The sequence below is a fragment of the Carassius gibelio genome, chromosome B1 (genome assembly GCF_023724105.1).
Source record: "Carassius gibelio isolate Cgi1373 ecotype wild population from Czech Republic chromosome B1, carGib1.2-hapl.c, whole genome shotgun sequence".
Taxonomy (NCBI): Eukaryota; Metazoa; Chordata; class Actinopteri; order Cypriniformes; family Cyprinidae; genus Carassius; species Carassius gibelio.
Genome location: NC_068396.1, coordinates 13,715,872 through 13,736,318, shown reverse-complemented (window position 1 = coordinate 13,736,318; position 20,447 = coordinate 13,715,872). Strand labels below are relative to the sequence as shown.

Below are 20,447 nucleotides of genomic sequence, written 5' to 3'. Positions count from 1 at the left end.
GTGTGTTGAAAGAGTAAAATCCAAAAAGTATCCAGTGCTTATCAGTGCTGTATTGAAAATTATGAAAAATCTTTCATTTTAATTAATTGAAAATAAAGTAAAATATTTTAAACTTATTTTGGCTACAGGGCAACATTTCAAATTTTCATTTAAGTACTAAAATGACTAAAGTTAAAATAGATATAAATTCAAGCTAAATAAAATATATATAAAAACTAAAACCAAAATTAAGTGTGAAAATATATAAATAACATTTTATTAAAAGTATTAATACATACTATTGTATCTGAAAGCTGAATTTAATAATTTCAACCAGACCTACAGTATGCTGACTTTGTAAATATGATGCCACATAGTGCTTATAAATTCATAATGTATAACATGTATATTCCATGACATGCAATTTTCAGCATTTTTGAATTAGCATCCATATTATCTGAAGTCAGAGTACAATTTTAAACATAAAAACACACTGTAGTGTACTGGACATACTGTATATACATGATGCATATTTGTGTGCTCCCATGTTACACCCCCACATCCCACTCACATACTGTACACACATGTACAACCTACACCACCTCTGTCCAAATAATAATTATATGACTAATGTGCCAAATAAAAGGTCACAATGTGTATAATTACTATGACGTTTAAAACCATGTTGTGTACCTCCTACATAATAATAAGTCCTAAATGTCACTAAGGATTTATGACATTATTTTACAAAGGTATTATCAAACACTTCTGTCCTCTGGCCTCCTTGTAACTATAATTTCAATTGCATTGGACATTTTAATCAACATAATATTATTATTTTTGGAGGTAGGAGAAAAATAAAAGGACAAGGACACATATATTATTATACAGAGAGCTACTGGGATAGAAATAACTAGTATGTGATTTCCCTATGTGTGTTAGTTTATGTAACTTACAGGGCAGCAAACATTTGAGGAATTCAGTTACAAAAATATTCTGAGTGAATTTTGTTTTGTTTTTTTCTCTGTAGTGCTGATGAGAGATTTGATGCCACCTTCCATACAAACGTCTTGGTTAATGCATCAGGTTCCTGTCAGTACATACCACCAGGTATAAATTATTCTTACCACTATATCAGCCATGCAAATATGTTTTTTTTTTTTTATAAAAATATTTCTTTAGCAGTTTCATTCTGTACATGAGCAATATCACACTCTGCAGCCTGCTGCCTCACACCTAGAGCCAAATCACAGCCATGCTGATACAGAATGATATCACATGGCTACTAGTGTGAAATTGTGTTCATACAACAGTTTGATGGCACAAATGTGTAAATAAATAAGAAACAACAACAGAGTGTCTTAAAAAAACTTGTCTCTGTTACATATGTAAACCTTGTTCCCTGATGGAGGGAACGGAGACGTTATGTCGTGACTCGACATTAGGGGTCTTGGGAGCCTGAATCCTCTCTGATTAAGAGAAAATGCCGGTGAAATCTGGCTTGTGGATTCTGCATGCTTATCCAGTCCCTGTGCACACGGGTATAAATAGGCGACACTCATCAGGTTTTATGCTGTGGAGTCCCTTGCAACCAGCAATGAGTCGAGGTTGTGGCATGGGGACATAATGTCTCCGTTTACCTCCATCAAGGAACAAGGGTTACGTACTTAACCGAGATGTTCCCTGTCTGCTGGTCACTTCGAGTTATGTTGTGACTCGACATTAGGGGTCCACGGAAAGCGCAACATCCTAAACACCTTCACAAGCCTAAGGCATTTTAAATGTTGACAAGCAGCCGCATGTCAGACCAATGCTACACAAAGATTGTAACCTTCCCACCACCAGCTCACAGTGGCCTGGGAAAGCATGGCCATCAATTCTAGGTCCATTTTGGCGGTGGCAACAACACCGAGGGGGGCAGCCCACTAAATCTTCATCCTCAGAGGTGGATGCTGCTATCGCCATCTGATCCTCTGTCGTTTGTGCCGAATGAAATGCTGGGCACGCGGTGAGACGGTATAGTAGAACTCAAAGTGACCAACAGATAGAGAACATTACTTCCTTCCTCCACAGATTTAAATCTCAAGTTGACTTTTAACATCATTATTCAATAAATAAACAACAAGATTCTCGCCTAAAACACTCTTAAAACTACATTGTGTCACACAACAACAGTAGTATTTCTAAGATTATAGTGGTTTTGGATTTTTGTCATGACACTTGCTGTGAGAAATACCAAAGCCACTGGAAGACAATCTCTGGAAATACAGCAAGCGGAGTGATACAAATAATGAATCGGTTCCCGTGGCAATATTAAGTGATTTGGAAAGATAATTAAATTAATGAAAATGTTCAGAGCTTTTTTTGTTTGTTAAATATATATATATATATATATATATATATATATATATATTGTTTTTTTTTTAAGTAACGACCAAGTGGCCAGTGGTAGACAGTGAGTATATGTTTCATCAATTTAGCCTTCTCAAATCATCATGACTTGCCTAAAATAAAATCTATAGATATAAAACGGTTCAAGCATATAATAATGTTTAAACGTTAGACCCAGATAAATGTTCACAATATCCAATAGTTTGTGCTGAGATGCTGCAGGACATAGAGAGGCCAAAGTGGATACGCCGTCATTAAGGTACTGTAAAAGTAATACATCATTCGTAACTGCAAAGGGTCTACTTTTATTTGTGTGCACTCACAATATCAACAAAACTTTGTGCTTTTAAAAAATAAAGAAAACATGATGCGCTTTCTGCCGTCACGTCTTTAACAGGAGTACAAAAATGAACCGAGACTCAGTGAAAACATGCCTCACAGACATGATAGTCTATAGAAAGTTTTAAATGGCTACCTAGCGAAATAAACCAAAAACAAAAACTCTTTCATTATAATCATAATCAGCAAAGATGCATTCTCTCTAAAGGCACGTCTAATAAGGAGATAACAAGTCAGGCTCAGCAACTGCATCCTTGCTACACAGCTACAATTAGTAAAGAATTCAAATATCTCCTTACTATTCCCCCCTGTCGCATTTATGGTAATTACTTTTGCCGGTGCTTTGCGGCAAGCTTAAACCTATTGCGTGTATTTGGACTGAACACAGAACTGTTCAGCTGCGCCGATGGCACGCTACGGCAAGACACTTAACACTTTCGCGCAGCTCTTGACAGTCGCGGTCTCTTGTTATTTCCAGCGGTGCAGCAATTTTTTTTTTTTATTACTAATTGATTGATGTCTAAAATACAGTCTTAAACAGATGGGAGGCCCGGCCCGCGTCTGAACTATGATGTGAAAATTGGCCCAAGTTTGGATCGAGCGGCACAAAAGAGTCGGGGAATGCTGGGCTCAGGCTGAAATGTAGGGCTCTAGTGTCTGTTGTTGAACCACAGGGAGACTTTCAGAGTCGCAGAGACTTATTTTTCCCTTGAATAGCTGGTCACACTGGTGCACACTGGTTTTTTTAGTCACACCACTGAGAAAATAGGTTGCACATGCGACCAAATTGGTCACAATCTAGAGTCCTCTGTAATAGTTCAAATAATTTTCATTCATCCAATTACAGTTGAAAATTATTTTCTCTACTATTATTAATTTTGTTGATTCAGGTATGTATGTGTTTGTGTGTAATCATCATGCAGGTATTCTGAAGAGTACATGTTACATAGATGTGCGCTGGTTCCCATTCGATATACAGAAATGTGACCTCAAGTTTGGCTCCTGGACTTATAACGGCTGGCTCCTGGACCTACAGATGCAGGCAGTGGACATCTCTACATACATTCCCAATGGAGAATGGGATTTAGTGGGTGAGAGTCCCTTGACATTACTATTGAGATGCTGTAAATTAGTTTTACGTTTCTGGTGGACTGAATTTGGTGCTTTAAAAGAGGGAGCATTTTGTGAGGAACCAAATCCATTTTTATGAAAGCATTGAGTACAACAAACACCTGTGACTCACACATTTGTTCTTTAATAGTATAAACCTGTTTGCTTTTCACACATTTGGGGTTTCAAGTATCAGTCATGCATTATTTGTGTTTGAATGGTTTTCTTTGTTTGGAGGGAAACTTTTGATACACCCCCTCCCCCCAAAACAATCTGCTTCAAGGAAGAATGTTAAATGTTGTTGGCTCATCTGAATGCTGAGGTAATAATTTTGTCCTCCCTGATGGACTGTAGGGAACACAAACTTAAAGTACACAAGGTCTTTGAAAGACACTTCTTTTTTATATTCATACTCAGGTGGACAATAAAAAGAAAGAGTCTTGACTCATTTTCTCATGGAGAGCTTCTGTCACTTTCATAGATTAATGCTGCGTTCCAGGCAGGTTTTTTGCTCGTAAGTCATGATTTCAAACTACGACTTTGTACCGTTCCAGGCAAGTCACGCCAAACTACCTGAGTGCAAGGAATTGTAGCTAGATTATTAATTTTATTGCAACATTACATTTTCCTAAAATCGTTTTTTCATTGTGTAACACTTGTATAAACACTTCATCCATTGGCAACATTATTAGTCGGGGATGCCATTGGTGTTTCGTGTGCTGTGTGACGTCAGAACTCGGAGTACATTGATCTAGTACGAGTTCATGGGTGGGAAGTCACGGGTTTGACTGCCTCTCTAGTGCATTTTCACAGGTTTAAGGTTGGAAAAACACGGGTTGCCTGGAACGAGGCATAAGACAGCCCATACAGAATTTTAAAGGGATACTCCACCCCAAAATGAAAATTTTGTCATTAATCACTTATCCTCATGTCGTTCCAGACCCATAAAAGCTTTGTTCATCTTCAGAACACAATTTAAGATATTTTGGATAAAAACTGGGTGGCTTGAGACTGTCCCATAGACTGCCAAGTAAGTAAAACTGTCAAGGTCCAGAAAAATATGAAAGACATCATCAGAATAGTCCATCTGCCATCAGTGGTTCAACCTTAATGTTATGAAGCAACGAAAATACTTTTTGTGAGTGAAGATAACAAAAATAACGACTTTATTCAACAATTCCTTTGTCAACTGTCTCCTCTGTGTCTCTCAATATCACTGTTCGGTACGTACCTCGGTTTTAAAGTCACGGTTCAGTTCATTTTCAGTACAGTAAGGGAAAGAAATGCAAACATTAAACTGCAGGTTTATTACTATACACTTTTTTTAAATACTTTTTCATAAAATATATATAAAATAAAAGTAGAATAAGAAATAAAATATTGCTGCAAAGTTCTCCACTAAATAAAATACGCTCAGTCTCAAACCAATATCATATAATAAAATCTAAATAAAAATCTAAATAAATAACTATGACTACAGTGCAGCATTACCAATCCCAGCATGCTGCTGCTGTAGGTGACAGGGAGACAGCCGACATACCAAGCTCTTGTCTTCACGACAACAATATCTATACTTCATGTTGAGCACAAATATAAAGCCTACTGATAAAGGACACCGTCAACAGTATTGACGGCAAAATAGACTATGTTTGACAGGTGCAACATTTGAAAATTGATCATTATTAATTTATTAAAATTACATTTATATCTGAATTTATGTCAACCTATAGACTTTCAAACATCAAAATGTTATGAATTAATATGTATTTGTGTACAAAATGGGATATAAACATATTTTCCTATTCTATTTTGCCCGGAAACGCTTCCAACACGCACATGTGTCGCGTGAAAAATAGGTGTCGGTTCTATTTCTAGCATGCACGCATTTTCCACGAGGCTCGAGCCGCGTCTGAGATACGCATCTCACGCAGGCAGTCTGCAAGCTCTAACCTGTTAACATGGGAGCCGAATTAAAAACAGACACGCCACGCAGCTGAGACGCTTGCGCCACGCATCCAGTGTGTCGGCGACCTTCAGAATCAGCTGTAGGGTTTGATTTGCGCTGAACGCGGAGACTTCCGCCACTTAATATGTTCGTTTGGAAACACGAAAATGTACTTATGTTCCCCGCACAAAATATTGCATTCTGTCATTCGGTACACACCTGCACCGTACCGAAAGCCCTGTACCGAAACGGTCCAGTACGAATACACGTACCGTTACACCCCTACCGTATGCACTTTTTCCATGTGTATTTAACTTTGATTTGAAAGAAAACAGTGCATCCTTGTGGCGTGGCTGATACAGAAGAGCATACGCAGCATGCAATGATAAAGAGACACAGAGGCGACTGTTGACAAAGGAAAAGTTTAATAAAGTACGAACTAAGCTTTTCCGGGTTTGGAATGACATGAGAGTAAGTGATTAATGACAAAAATTTCATTTAGGGGTGGAGTATCCCTTTAAAATCCTGTCGATCAAAACAAAGTAATTGATTTTTACATTGTATCAGGATTAAATAACATTGTAAATGTGTGAAATTCCTGTAATCTTGCAACATTATAGGATGTTTTGCACTAATATTAGAAAGTAATGTCTGTGTGGCACAGGTTTTCTAATCTCATAATCTGATCGTGTTTGGCTTTTTAATCTCTCTGTTTCTGTCTCAGTCTCAAATTTTTTCACTTTCAATGCCAATGTGACTCGGGTTCTGTTCAACAGATGGGGTCCTGATGGTAGTTGGCAGTGCTTTGGCACTGATTCTGGCTGGCACCAATGGCCAGTTGCGTGCCAAGGTTGTGCAGTGACATGGGCAGTCTGTGAACGGGCATCTTTAACACCGCAGGGAGACACACATTCCACACACACAGCCACAGCCTACTGGTCTCCCTGTTGCAGAGTAGTGAAAACATATATGATATGCAACAAGAATCGTATGTGCTATTAGGTGGTTTTTCCAGGTTTTTTTTTTTTCATTCATGTCACAAATTTGCATAAGTATGATTGCAAATCCCTCCCCCTTTAAATGCACACACAAACCACATCACTCAGGTAGGCCTTTTGTAATCAGTTAAATGACTCAAACCAGCTATTTGCTTTGATGTGATTGTCTCTGAGTGCCATGACAACTCTGACCAGCGTGAAATCCTGATGAAAGCTCTTCCTCCGCCTGCCAAGTTTGATTAATTACAATTTAGATTTAATTTTTAATCAATTGGAGAGGAGGGCTGTCTGACCCTGACAGATCAAGACTGTCTCATTTTCAACATGTCATGCTGTTGTGTCCCTAAATAATGTTTATTTCATGCATTTTGAAGTATGGATTGCATTTTAAGATACTTTATTATACATTGCTATGTTTCATATCATTAAAACTTGGGTTTGGCTTGTGTGATTATGAGGCGCAGAATTATTGAATTGAATAATAATTCTATAGTATCTTAAAATAGCATTTTAAGATACTATATATTATAGAAAACATTGCCTGTTTTCATATCATTAAAACTTGGGTTGGGTTTGTTTGACTAAGAGGCACAGAATTATTGAATTGCATGTGTACTTTGGAGAGCACCGTAGGATTAAGTGGAGTGCACTGCAAAAATTAGTAAAATGGAAAGCAAATATTAGTCTTTTGCACACACAGATCAAGGACAATAAATAGGGAATAAATAATGGCTGAATCTTATGTTTGCTTTAGATTTAAAGTTTTGGATGCACTTTAAAGGTCATGAAGATCCTGTCTGTGATTTGGTCCTTTCGCAAATGCACTCATCTTGGCTGACAGAAAAAGCCTTCATCTTCTGTTGTGAAAGGGTACATTTTAAGTGCTTCCTTAGCTTTTACCTCTTTTAACAGAGATGACATATATAAAAAATATACAAAATGATTTGAAAACTAACAAAATTATTTCTTTGTATATATACATATTTACTTTTTCTTCAAATAATATTTTGGGATATCAGGATTAGTGGTTGACCGATATGTCACCAAGGCCGATATATCTGCGGATATTTGGCATTATTAAAATATCGGCATTGGCTGAGAAGTTTTTCTGCTTGGTCGATGTGTTTGATGTGGGACTTTTATTTTGACAGTGCTGAGAACGGCAGTGCCTTAGCGCAAAGTGCTCAAATTCTTCCACTTGTTCGCTGTTGTTGTAAACAGTTCTGTCTAATACGGATAGAAGTTTGTCTAATAATCAGATGAAACGGTAAACAAAGGAATTAATTTATACAAAGTATTATAACGATTGCTTTTATATTATTAGTACTAGAAAGGCAAACATTATAATACTTTCTCATTTGCCGTCAGCAAAAATACACATTTACATAATTTAAACAAATCTTTGAATAACAGATGAACATTTTATTTCACAAACCTTGCAAACTTAGCTGAATCCATCTGTGAGATCTTGTGAAGTGTGCATTTTTATCTAGCATGATCGTGTGTTCTCTATGAGACGGTCGTTTCGTGTGAATTAAATGCTGTAAACTTTAAACTGATATCAAATTATGCTACGCTTTATGCATTCATTCACTATCATATTTATGTCATTTTCACTGTGTGCTGTATGTAAAATGAGTGTTTATTGTGGCTTTATTTGAAAAATATGAGTCCACGACTCCCAGTGCACACAAACTTACCAGAATACTGAGTGTCCTGTTGGTTACAGTGTTTACTTCATTTTTAATTATATTTTTATTAAATATTTATTTATTTGTGAAAAATACCTAGTCATAAAGTATGTTTATTTTACACATTTATTTTTTAACCCATTGTCAAATGATTAAAAAATGTAATCAATCCATTGTCAAATTGATTAAAAATTTCTTAAATATATATATATGTGTGTGTGTGTGTGTGTCGACTATCAGACCCCTATCGGCATTGGATAAAAACAACAACTATCTTTCGACCACTAATCATGATATCAAACTAAATATCATATGAGCTGTTTACATTTTTATTAATATTATGTCAGTTTTTTTTTTTTTTTTACCCTGTAACCAAAATGTGGGACATTTAAATACTGTTTAAAACCATGATTTTAAAATTATGAAATACATTTTAAATGAAATAATCTGTCATTATGAATTAGTATCTTGTGAATTGACAGATGATTTTCTTCATAATAATAACACATTTTCTCATGTTTTCTCATAATTACTTAGTTTCTCATTATGAGAAACTCAGTATTTTCATTCTCATTACTAGAAAGTAATCAAGACCCCCGAGGTTGGACGGAACAAAATCACTATGCCGATGAGATATAGACATGCTTGAAACCTGAATGCGTTCCTTTGTGTTTTGTCAGGGGTCCCTGGGAAGCGTAATGAGTTGTATTATGAGTGCTGTAAGGAGCCATACCCTGATGTGACATTTACAGTAACAATGCGCAGACGAACATTGTACTATGGTCTGAACCTGCTCATTCCCTGTGTGCTCATCTCCGGCCTGGCTCTGCTTGTCTTCCTGCTGCCAGCAGATTCTGGAGAGAAGATATCACTGGGTAAGATGACATGCTTGACCATAAATCTTTGGGGGGTTTTTTTATCACGTTTTATGCAAAGTTTATGCACAACTATGCATGAAGGAATTACATTAAGTCACAGACAATATACTTACTTCTCCACTTTCCTGTCTGTCAGGTATCACTGTCCTCTTGTCATTAACAGTCTTCATGCTGCTTGTGGCTGAGATCATGCCAGCCACCTCTGACTCAGTTCCTCTCATAGGTATGTGCAGACTGTTTAATTTTAATATTGTACTGAATCTCACACAGAACTTTTTGGCCATTGATAATGTTTGAGACAGTACAGGTTGCAGGTTTAAATACTTGTCTCTTCTTTGGCTCTATAGCTCAGTACTTTGCCAGCACCATGATGATTGTGGGTTTGTCCGTTGTTGTCACCGTCCTCGTTTTGCAGTTTCATCATCATGATCCACAAGGGGGAAAGATGCCAAGATGGGTGAGTGAAAACTCTTAAATTATTTATTGTACGTTAACACAGTTTTTTTTATTATTATGAAAGTCATTTGCTCACTGGTTTTGAATACACATACTGTACAGACAAATCATGGGTAACAGGAGGGATGCTCCTGATCAGATTATTTAAACTAAGCATCAACATTCACAAACCATGTGTCCACTGTTATTTTTAATAGAAAAGAATGCTCGAGCTCGTAATCATGACTCTAAGTTTGAAATAGGAAGTTTCCGATAGCATGTGAAGACAGCAGAAACAAACGCTCTCACTCAACACAGTGGAGTGCATCTTTTAACTTTGTGGTTTATTATTTTGAGTTGTACGGGATGCTGGAACATATGTTCCTCTCACAATATATTGCTTTAAAGATCTTTTTCCGCTCAGAAATATTCATGCAATCATACAGAATGTATCAGACAAGGATCTCGAAGGGACCGACAGCGGTTGGAGTAACCCATCAGAGGGTCGACCCAACCCATACCCAAGTATGGTGACCCATACTCAGAATTTGTGCTCTGCATTTAACCCATCCGAAGTGCACACACACAGATCAGTGAACACACACACACACACACTGTGAGCACACACCCGGAGCAGTGGGCAGCCATTTATGCTGCGGCGCCCGGGGAGCAGTTGGGGGTTCGATGCTTTGCTCAAGGGCACCTAAGTCGTGGTATTGAAGGTGGAGAGAGAGCTGTTCATGCACTCCCCCCACCCACAATTCCTGCCGGCCCGGGACTCGAACTCACAACCTTTTGATTGGGAGTCCAACTCTCTAACCATTTACTTTTACTTGAGTAAATATTTCTAGAAGTACTTTAGTTTTACTTGAGTACAGATTTTGGGTACTCGACCCACCTCTGATTTTTATTGTATTAATGTTAGAAGTTGTGATTTAGGATACATTAAATATTTTATCTGCTACTATGTAAAAGGAACACAGCTGTAAGTGTTTTCAAACCAAATGTTATTACACTTTTGTTTCTAAAACAGTAGGCCTACTTTTAAATGAAAAAAGTGCACAATGCACTACTTTTGAACGCATTATTAGTTTTGTGCACAACAATGAGATTAATTGCGATTAATCACAGACAATAATGCGATTATCGTTGCTCAGCACTGCTAAAAACCAAAAACTATAATCATTAGTTGAAATAAAATATTAACTGAAATAAGATATGATATATATATATATATATATATATATATATATATATATATATATATATATATATATATATATATATATATCAAATGTGATTGACATCCTCTGACTGTGTGGTATCAGAGTCTAAAGATAAAGAGTTCCATCACACACTGTGAGATTTTCTTTGAAATCAGTCAATTCCAATTGCCCAAAATCTGCGGCATCTTTTGGCAACTAGCATCAACTCCTCAAGACTGAAAATGTCTGTACAAAAAAAGGTATAGTGTATTCCAGCTTTCAGGCGTCCTCATCAATACATCTACACTCATAAAAATAAAGGTTCCAAAATGGGGTTTCACAGTGTTGCCATAGAAGAAAAAAAACTGGGTTAAAAGAACCATTTTTTTTTCTTAGTGTGAGGAATCTTAACAACATTTTTTTCCACTATAAAGAACCTTCTGTGCAATAGAAAGTTTTCAAGGATGATAAAGCCTCTACAGGTAACCAAAGGTGCCAATAAAGAACCTTTATTTTCAAGTGCAAGTTCATAAAATCACTTCACATTGTTTGCAGACTGTTACTGCAATATTGTTTAATTAAAACAAAGGGTAACATTTTAACGTAGGGACCAATTCTCACTATTAAATCATTGTTTATTAGCATGCCAGTTATTAACATATTGGCTGTTTATTAGTGTTATAAAGCACATATTCTGCATGACCATATTCTACATCCCTAATCCTACCCAAAACCTAAATTTAACAACTACCTTACTAACTATTAATAAGTGGCAAATAAGGAGCCTATTGGGGCAAAAGTCATAGTTAATAGTTTGTTAAATAGCAAGAATTGGATCTTAAAATAAAGTGTGACCAATCAAAGTTTTTGGAAAAATACAAACTATCAGGAATTGTGTAATCTTTATCTTAAAATACTGCTTTCCATTCAAACAGCTAGGGCTGAAGAAAAAATAACTTCCGACAAAAATCTGAGAAAACATTCGGAATCCTGAATATAAGCAATGTAGGTGAGTTGTAGAATGCAGTTAGAATGCGAACCATGGTCTCCCACTGGAGAGGTAATGAGGTCTGTTTGTATTAAAGTTTAATGTCTCCTCTGCTACTCTTACAAATAGAAAAGAGCTCTTAGCTTCAGCTGTCTAGTGTGTCTTATTTGCTTGTGCTTTGCTTATTATATCCAGTGGGATGCACCTGCTGCTTGAAGCAGGTCTGAATCTTTAAACACACAAACCTTCAGTGGACACTTCTCCATAATCTAATGAAATATACCAACTTCATACAACATATCATCAAAATAAAGACAGCAATGTCTCATTCACCCATTTGAGAGCTTCATCTTTTAGCATACTCTTCCCGCTCTTCTTAGGTGCGTGTGATCCTGCTTAACTGGTGTGCCTGGTTCTTGCGCATGAAGAAGCCAGGTGAGGAACGCAAAGCCAGCTACAAATATGACCACTCTCCAGTGCACCACACCAGTGCCAGCAGCATTCAGATGGGAGTCATGCCCGGTCAGCCATCCTCTACCAACTCTGCCACCAATGGTCACATGAACCTGTACTTTGGCTACCACTCCATTGACAGTGCTTGTTGCCCACCCAGCAGTGATTCTGGTGTGTCTTGCAGCGGTGGGCGGGTCGGCGGGTCACCAAACGAAGAACAGCGGGAGGCAGTTAGGATGTTTTTAGGTGAACAGGAGATCCATCGCATCCTAGCGGAGGTGATGTACATAGCTCAGCGGTTCCGTGACCAGGATGAGGCTGAGGCCATCTGCAGCGAGTGGAAATTTGCAGCAGCGGTTGTGGATCGGCTCTGTCTGGTGGCGTTTTCACTTTTCTCCATTATCTGCACCTTTACCATTCTCATGTCTGCACCAAACTTCATTGAGGCTGTCTCGAAGGACTTCACATAATCGTTATAGCATTGCATTTTCATTTGTTTTCTTTTGTGTTTAAAGATATAAATATATAAAAAAGCATCACGTGATTGAGTGTGAGAAGTGTCTACCACCAAAGTCGATTCCTTCCTCTTCTCATCTTTCTGAGATCAACGTGAACTATTGTTACAAAAAACTAAAAATAAAACTTGACAAAGTTGTGTATTTTTTAAATGTGACTTTTCGAACAAACATTAGGTGATATTTTATGTCTTTTATAATGTATCTGACCAATCACTTGTGGGTTGGTTTATGTGTTCTCAGTGAGCTAAAACTGTTAGTCAAAACAGCTAAAAATGTGTCTGTGAAGTTTCTGTGCTGAAATGCAAACATAATCAATACTGTAATCCCTTTGGAAGTCACACTGTTTAATTTCAACCCTTGGCTTTAGTCATATTTTTGGTATCATTTAATATTATTATTTTAGAATTTAGTTATCAATGAACTGACATAAAATTCCATACATTTTTAGCCAACATTTCCTTACCAAAGCAACAATAGCATACAAGTATGGTAGAACTAATATGCTCTTTAACTGTCACTTTTCATCCTTTTGATATTTTTTATATAAATCTTGTTGAAATCTCTCACTTGTATGTGGTTAGTCCAAGTAATTAGAGTGCTATTATTTTGTGACTTCATTCTGACTCTGTGATCTGTTGTATTATGTAAAGAAGACACTATGTAAACACTGTGGATATATGTCATTTTGTTAGAAAATATAGATTTAAAAAATAAAAAATGTAAAAAGTTCTAGATGAGTCCACGTACAGTAGTTTGGAGAAGAATCTTCCAGTTATTTTTCACTTTCTGTATATAGTGCATGGGGCATGTTTTGTTTGACCATGTTTTACTTTTACAGCTGGTATCTCTATTTACTCCAGCTGCAAATACCAAGGCAAAACCAGTGGACCTGTGCTTAGCACATCAACTGCAACATTACCATTCATTTTGATTTACAATTCATTTTTAATGTTTTTTAAGGCTTTAATGTTACTTATGCTCAAAAACACTAAAAGCTCAGTTGAGAAAGGATCTTAATTTTCAAGACGTAAGTGAAGTAAAGCATACAGCGTTGCTTATTCATTGAGCTGGCAGAGAAGTGCAGATGCTTTTGAGATCCAGTAGTCACTGGGCTGGTTGGATGGCAACATCACGGTTACCACAAAATTTGTGGAGTGTCCTAACAGACAGAACAAAATATACAATTAAATAAAAAAACAATAAGAGTGATAAAAAAATGATAACACATATAATACAATTTCAAAGCTAGGATCTGATACTAATGGTTTAAAAACAGTTTTACAGACAATGTATTTTTTCCCTCCAGTAAAAATATGGAAGTATGTTTCCGCCTCAGGATAAAAAACCTGAAGTTAATTATGGGGTAATTGTGGGCTAATTTTGAGATGAATGTTAAAATGTAAAATACAAAATACAATTGTGAGGTTTAAAGCTACTGTACAATTAGCCTTTTTTATTTTACTCTGTGGTGGGAAAAGGATAACTTTTTAAACTAGACACAGGATGAAGTTCTGAACAAGTCAAAAAATAACCTGTAGTTGACAGAGTTCCAGCACGAATGGAGGTCTTGTACAGAGGTGCGTGGTATAAGGTGGGCTCAGGAACATAGTTTTGTTGAGGTTCAAAATGTACCACAGGCAGCATGGGGTTCATCACTCTCAACAGCGCGTCCTCAATAACCATGTTTGTGTCATCCCAGCGACAAGCATCCATGAACATCCCATGAACCAACACACCATCCTCCATGGTGGGAAGCTATGAGGCAGACCACAGAGTATTGACTTCATTCATGGTGTCAGATTTTTTAAAAACCATACCATTATGAACACTTTTTTCTTGCCTTTTGAAATAAAAGAATTAACTAAGGAAAACTGTACAACAATGAAAGTTTGGTTTCACAACAAATCTTTCTCCCCAGTTCAATAAGCATCTTCAAAAGTCTCAATCTGAAATAAATAGATAATATTAATCCCTAAAACCTGGCCCACCCATTCACAGAGAAGTACAGTATGAAATCTTAAGAAGCATCGATTTTCACATTGGAGATGTTTAAAAATGCAACATGGTTTCTTTACAACTGTTTTCACAAATGTTTCCTTAGTATCAAATTACCATATTAAAATAATTTCTGAAGGATCATGTGACATGGAGTCACAGCCGTTAAAAATTCTGCCAAGTTCAAATGCCTCAATGGAAGTGTAATTCAAGAAAGAACATGGTCATACAGAAATAAATTATGATTCGCTAATAAAAGTGAAACTCCGGGAAAAATAAAACTTAAATCCCTTTATCATGTAACCATCTGAAGTTTCCGTTGTAATCATATCAGAAAATATATGTTAAAAATCCCTGCAAGTTCCTGGGCTGACCTCCTTATCCATGTCAAGTTCTTCCCCTGGCTCAAGGGTTTTCAGAGCTTCAGTGACAAGGGTCTGGTCTCTGTACACTGGTATCATGTTGAAACGAAAATTCAGCTCATCAATAGGCAGGTTGTATTTGCGCGCATGATTCTGCAGTGCACCTATGAGACACATGAATCAACTCTTTATTGAAAAAACAAAGTTTGAAAAATACTGTAAACATTTGTTTTTCACCTATAACAAGCAGCAAGGCCAAATTTTGTTAGGATTTTATTTAATTTACCAGAGCATGTAAGCAAACGTGTTACTTACCTGTAAGGAATCCTTGAGGAAAAAATAATCCAGAAATCCAAAAAGTCTTGGGCTGACCTGTTGTGATCCAACTCTGCTCAAACACAAATGCAACCAATGGGTACTACACCTCAATTCAAAACTGAAAAGAATACATTTCAATAAAAATAAAACAAAAAAGAAGCAAAAACTCAACTTTTACCACCTAAGGGAGAAAGAAGTTAGCTCAAGGTAAAGCCAACAGACTTGGATCATTTTAAGATTCAAGATTTGTATTCATCACATACACGATTATATAGAGAATATATAACCAGCAGTGAAATGTGAATTTTTACATTCAGATCATTTGTAAAAATCAGTAACTAGAGGGCTGAAGGTTATAGCTGGTGGACAGAGCTATCCACTCATAATCACACTGCTGGGGAGAATATTTGGATACTTCCAAACAGACAAACAATAAATGCTTATATTAGTGTACTACAATCTTTGTTTAGAAAAAAAGTTCACCTCATTTTCCCCAAAAGGTTTTGTTTGAGAAACAATGGAAAAACGTATTTATTCAATAAAAATCTTGCCTGGCTTAGAATGGCTTAAAAATCTGGCTTAGCCCTCAAATCTCATTCACCCTCCAAAATTTCAACTTGCTGCTTCACAAGGAACAAGACAAGAATGTCAATGAGGGCTGTGCTGGTGCATGTTCTTCTTCACCACCTGCCCTAAACCTGATTTTCAGCATATCATGGTAGAATACTTTTCTTTTTCATACATGATGGTGGGCTTATATTATGCAGTGTACCTCAGTCTATTCATGCTGATGTAGAGGAAACTTCTCACTTCACTGCTGAAACTAGTGCGGTTACATATTCTGAGCCTTTTTTTATTTAAAAAAAACAGCATACTTCTGCAATTCATCCATATTATCATGAGCTTATCGTGCGTGTCTGTGTTATTTAACAGAGCACTCAGACCAGCCACACGGAACAGCACATCAGGTCCAAGAAACAGTTTTGGTGTGCCCATAAACCCATGCAAGAGCACTATGACCATATGTGTGTGCCAAATTTGAGTTTGTTTATGTAGCTTTTTTTGACTGAGTTTCAGAGAGTGCCGTTTGGAATGGCTGTGGGCCCCTCTAGCTCCATTTGTGAACTATAATACCAACAGCACACAACTCATATATCAATGGCATTCACTGGAATCCCCTACGCAGAGGAAATTGTCCATGTACAATGAGGGTGAACTTCCTGAAAACAGAGGAAAAAAGTGTGTGTGTGTGTGTGTGTGTGCGTGCATAAGCTTTTGAGTGTTAAACCAGAGACTATTTTAATGCCTTGCTTTAGGGATAATAGTGTCAGGAATATTATAGGCAACATTTACTGATTTAAATTTTTAAGTAAGCAAGCTTTTAAAATGTATATAAACTACGTGTCACAGTGTTTCCTATCAAATGTTGGGAGACTATGGTGGTAAAGTAAAATGCATCAATCTGTTGTCTGTCAGACATCTGACAAAATTGGAACAAAAAACAAAACAAACCAAAAAACCTGACTTGAACCTGGACTTGAACATGGACAATCATTTCAAGATTGGTTAAACAGCATTTATTGTGAACTATGCCAATCTGAGATTATATACTAACAGTACGCATTTGTGATATGATAATTGTACTAAGCCATATGTAATTTCGATTTTAGTCTGACTGCCAATGCGCCGTCAAAGCAACTGCGCAAAACACAACATAAGAAATGTTTTATGTTATGAGCAGTCTAAAATATTTTCAGTTTATCATGAATCAGTTGGGACAAATTATCAAGCTTCCACATTCTAGGTAATTATTTTGTCATCATTTTGACTCCACAGACATACCTCTATAAATGCAGTGCGCAGGGTGAGGTCTCTCACCCAGCTGCCGAGGGGTTTGAGAGATGGGTAAGCAGCATTAGACCAGTGATCAGGAACCTGGTTATTAAGGAAACTGTTATAAATCTTTTCCATTTCTTCTGACATCACCACAAGACCCGCTATTGCCTTCTGCAGAGTACATAGTGAAGTCTGCAGAGAAATGCAAGCACATAAATATAAACAATCAACAGCAGCAAGATTAATGTGATCAATAATTCATTCTTGTTGGACTGGCCACTGTAATCAATTCATCATTTGTACTTTACAATAAAAAAATAAAAAATAAAAAAAAATAAACATTCTGTTACCTTAAGTACACCAAGCAGGAAGTTAAATCGATCTACTTCCTGTCCGAGCACAGTGGTTAGAGAGTTGACTCTACCATTTGAGTCTTGCAAGAACAGACTCTCCACTGCTGCATCCATATCTAATTTCTCTGCTCAGATACACAAACACACACACACACACACACACACACACAGGCAGGTCCAAAAACTTATTATGAAACAATGAAGTGACAATAGATTGGTGTGCAAGGAGCAACAGGGTTTTGAGACTAACCAGGGATTCTTGCTAAGATGGATTCAGCCAGCTCATGAACCACCTCATCATTGGTCTTCCCTCCACCTGCTGCAGAGGAGCGGGGCTGAACTTCCAGAATGGTGCTGATCAGTGTCATGGTCTCCTGCCTCTGTTTTCAGTGACGGAAAGAAGACCCACATATGTGTTATACAGTATGTCAGCGGGCAATGCACAAAAAGCAAAGAAAGACGCATTGGAAATAAAAAAGTAACGTCACCTTTATTTATATTGCGCTTTATAGACATTGGTTCAAAGAGACTTTACAGTATTAAACAGGAAAGTAACAAAATCATTGATGCAAACTTCTGGGGTAAATCAAAATTAAGCTGTAAACTTCAGTTCAGTTTAATACCTATATAATTTTATACATTTGTAATAATAGTGGCAATTTTGCAAAATGTGTCAATTATGAACACATTGGATTCTGTGGGGGTCCTGTTGGGGGACCAGTTCTCCAATTTCACACAGTGAGATTTATGAGGCTGCATTACACATTTGTACCGACTTTGTGGATTGATATTATTTAATAACATTTTAGGTGCATTAGGTGGAAAGAGATAGTTCACCCAAAAATGGAAATTCTATTATTATTTCTTTTGTATTCATGTTGTGCTAAATCTTTTTTTTTTTTTTTCTTCTTCTGTGGAGTACAAATATTGACTTTTTTTATGAATACTCTGGTAACTCAACATGGATACATGAATGAGGACTGGGGCTATCAAGCTTCAAACAAACTCATGGGTTTTTATGAGTCAAGTAAGTATCTGGCATATTTGATGAGCTTTATGTATGTGCTTTTTTTCAGTGTTTACATATGAACATCTCTTTAGAACATGTGGAATTAATTCATATGAATCACTTTTAACATGTCTTTTGTATGCTTTGATGGATAAAAAAGTTTGGTTGTGTGGACTGTCAATGGATGTCTTATGGGTTTTGGAACAAGATGAAAGTGAGTAAATGAATTTTCACAGTGGTGATAACAGTGGGTATTATGATTTCTGTAGCTGGTCCTCAGTGAAACTTGCTTTTACTTGGGTGGTGGTGTAGATTATATGCTATTGTAAAAAGATTTGGATTAAAAAATTCTACTAAACAACTGCTTACATAAGTACTAGCTCCTGGGTCAAATATTTGGTATTATTGTGTTTTGTCAGGGGTCCCTGGGAAGCGTAATGAGTTGTATTATGAGTGCTGTAAGGAGCCATACCCTGATGTGACATTTACAGTAACAATGCGCAGACGAACATTGTACTATGGTCTGAACCTGCTCATTCCCTGTGTGCTCATCTCCGGCCTGGCTCTGCTTGTCTTCCTGCTGCCAGCAGATTCTGGAGAGAAGATATCACTGGGTAAGATGACATGCTTGACCATAAATCTTTGGGGGGTTTTTTTATCACGTTTTATGCAAAGTTTATGCACAACTATGCATGAAGGAATTACATTAAGTCACAGACAATATACTTACTTCTCCACTTTCCTGTCTGTCAGGTATCACTGTCCTCTTGTCATTAACAGTCTTCATGCTGCTTGTGGCTGAGATCATGCCAGCCACCTCTGACTCAGTTCCTCTCATAGGTATGTGCAGACTGTTTAATTTTAATATTGTACTGAATCTCACACAGAACTTTTTGGCCATTGATAATGTTTGAGACAGTACAGGTTGCAGGTTTAAATACTTGTCTCTTCTTTGGCTCTATAGCTCAGTACTTTGCCAGCACCATGATGATTGTGGGTTTGTCCGTTGTTGTCACCGTCCTCGTTTTGCAGTTTCATCATCATGATCCACAAGGGGGAAAGATGCCAAGATGGGTGAGTGAAAACTCTTAAATTATTTATTGTACGTTAACACAGTTTTTTTTATTATTATGAAAGTCATTTGCTCACTGGTTTTGAATACACATACTGTACAGACAAATCATGGGTAACAGGAGGGATGCTCCTGATCAGATTATTTAAACTAAGCATCAACATTCACAAACCATGTGTCCACTGTTATTTTTAATAGAAAAGAATGCTCGAGCTCGTAATCATGACTCTAAGTTTGAAATAGGAAGTTTCCGATAGCATGTGAAGACAGCAGAAACAAACGCTCTCACTCAACACAGTGGAGTGCATCTTTTAACTTTGTGGTTTATTATTTTGAGTTGTACGGGATGCTGGAACATATGTTCCTCTCACAATATATTGCTTTAAAGATCTTTTTCCGCTCAGAAATATTCATGCAATCATACAGAATGTATCAGACAAGGATCTCGAAGGGACCGACAGCGGTTGGAGTAACCCATCAGAGGGTCGACCCAACCCATACCCAAGTATGGTGACCCATACTCAGAATTTGTGCTCTGCATTTAACCCATCCGAAGTGCACACACACAGATC

General features: G+C 37.0%; 1 protein-coding gene across 2 annotated transcripts in view; it reads left to right on the top strand.

Moving 5' to 3' along the window:
- Nucleotides 1-20,447, top strand: part of chrna8 (cholinergic receptor, nicotinic, alpha 8) — a 69,612-nt gene that overhangs the window by 45,878 nt on the left and 3,287 nt on the right. Inside the window, exons 5-10 of one of the 2 annotated variants that reach the window (XM_052545266.1) lie at nt 1,010-1,089; nt 3,633-3,800; nt 9,134-9,328; nt 9,468-9,554; nt 9,679-9,788; nt 12,340-13,659. In XM_052545266.1, coding sequence (XP_052401226.1) covers nt 1,010-1,089; nt 3,633-3,800; nt 9,134-9,328; nt 9,468-9,554; nt 9,679-9,788; nt 12,340-12,882 — 1,183 coding nt within the window. In that variant the 3' untranslated portion in view covers nt 12,883-13,659. Of the gene's footprint in view, nt 1-1,009; nt 1,090-3,632; nt 3,801-9,133; nt 9,329-9,467; nt 9,555-9,678; nt 9,789-12,339; nt 13,660-19,222; nt 19,418-19,556; nt 19,644-19,767; nt 19,878-20,447 lie in introns of those variants that run through there. The other variant, XM_052545267.1, reaches the window with a different exon arrangement.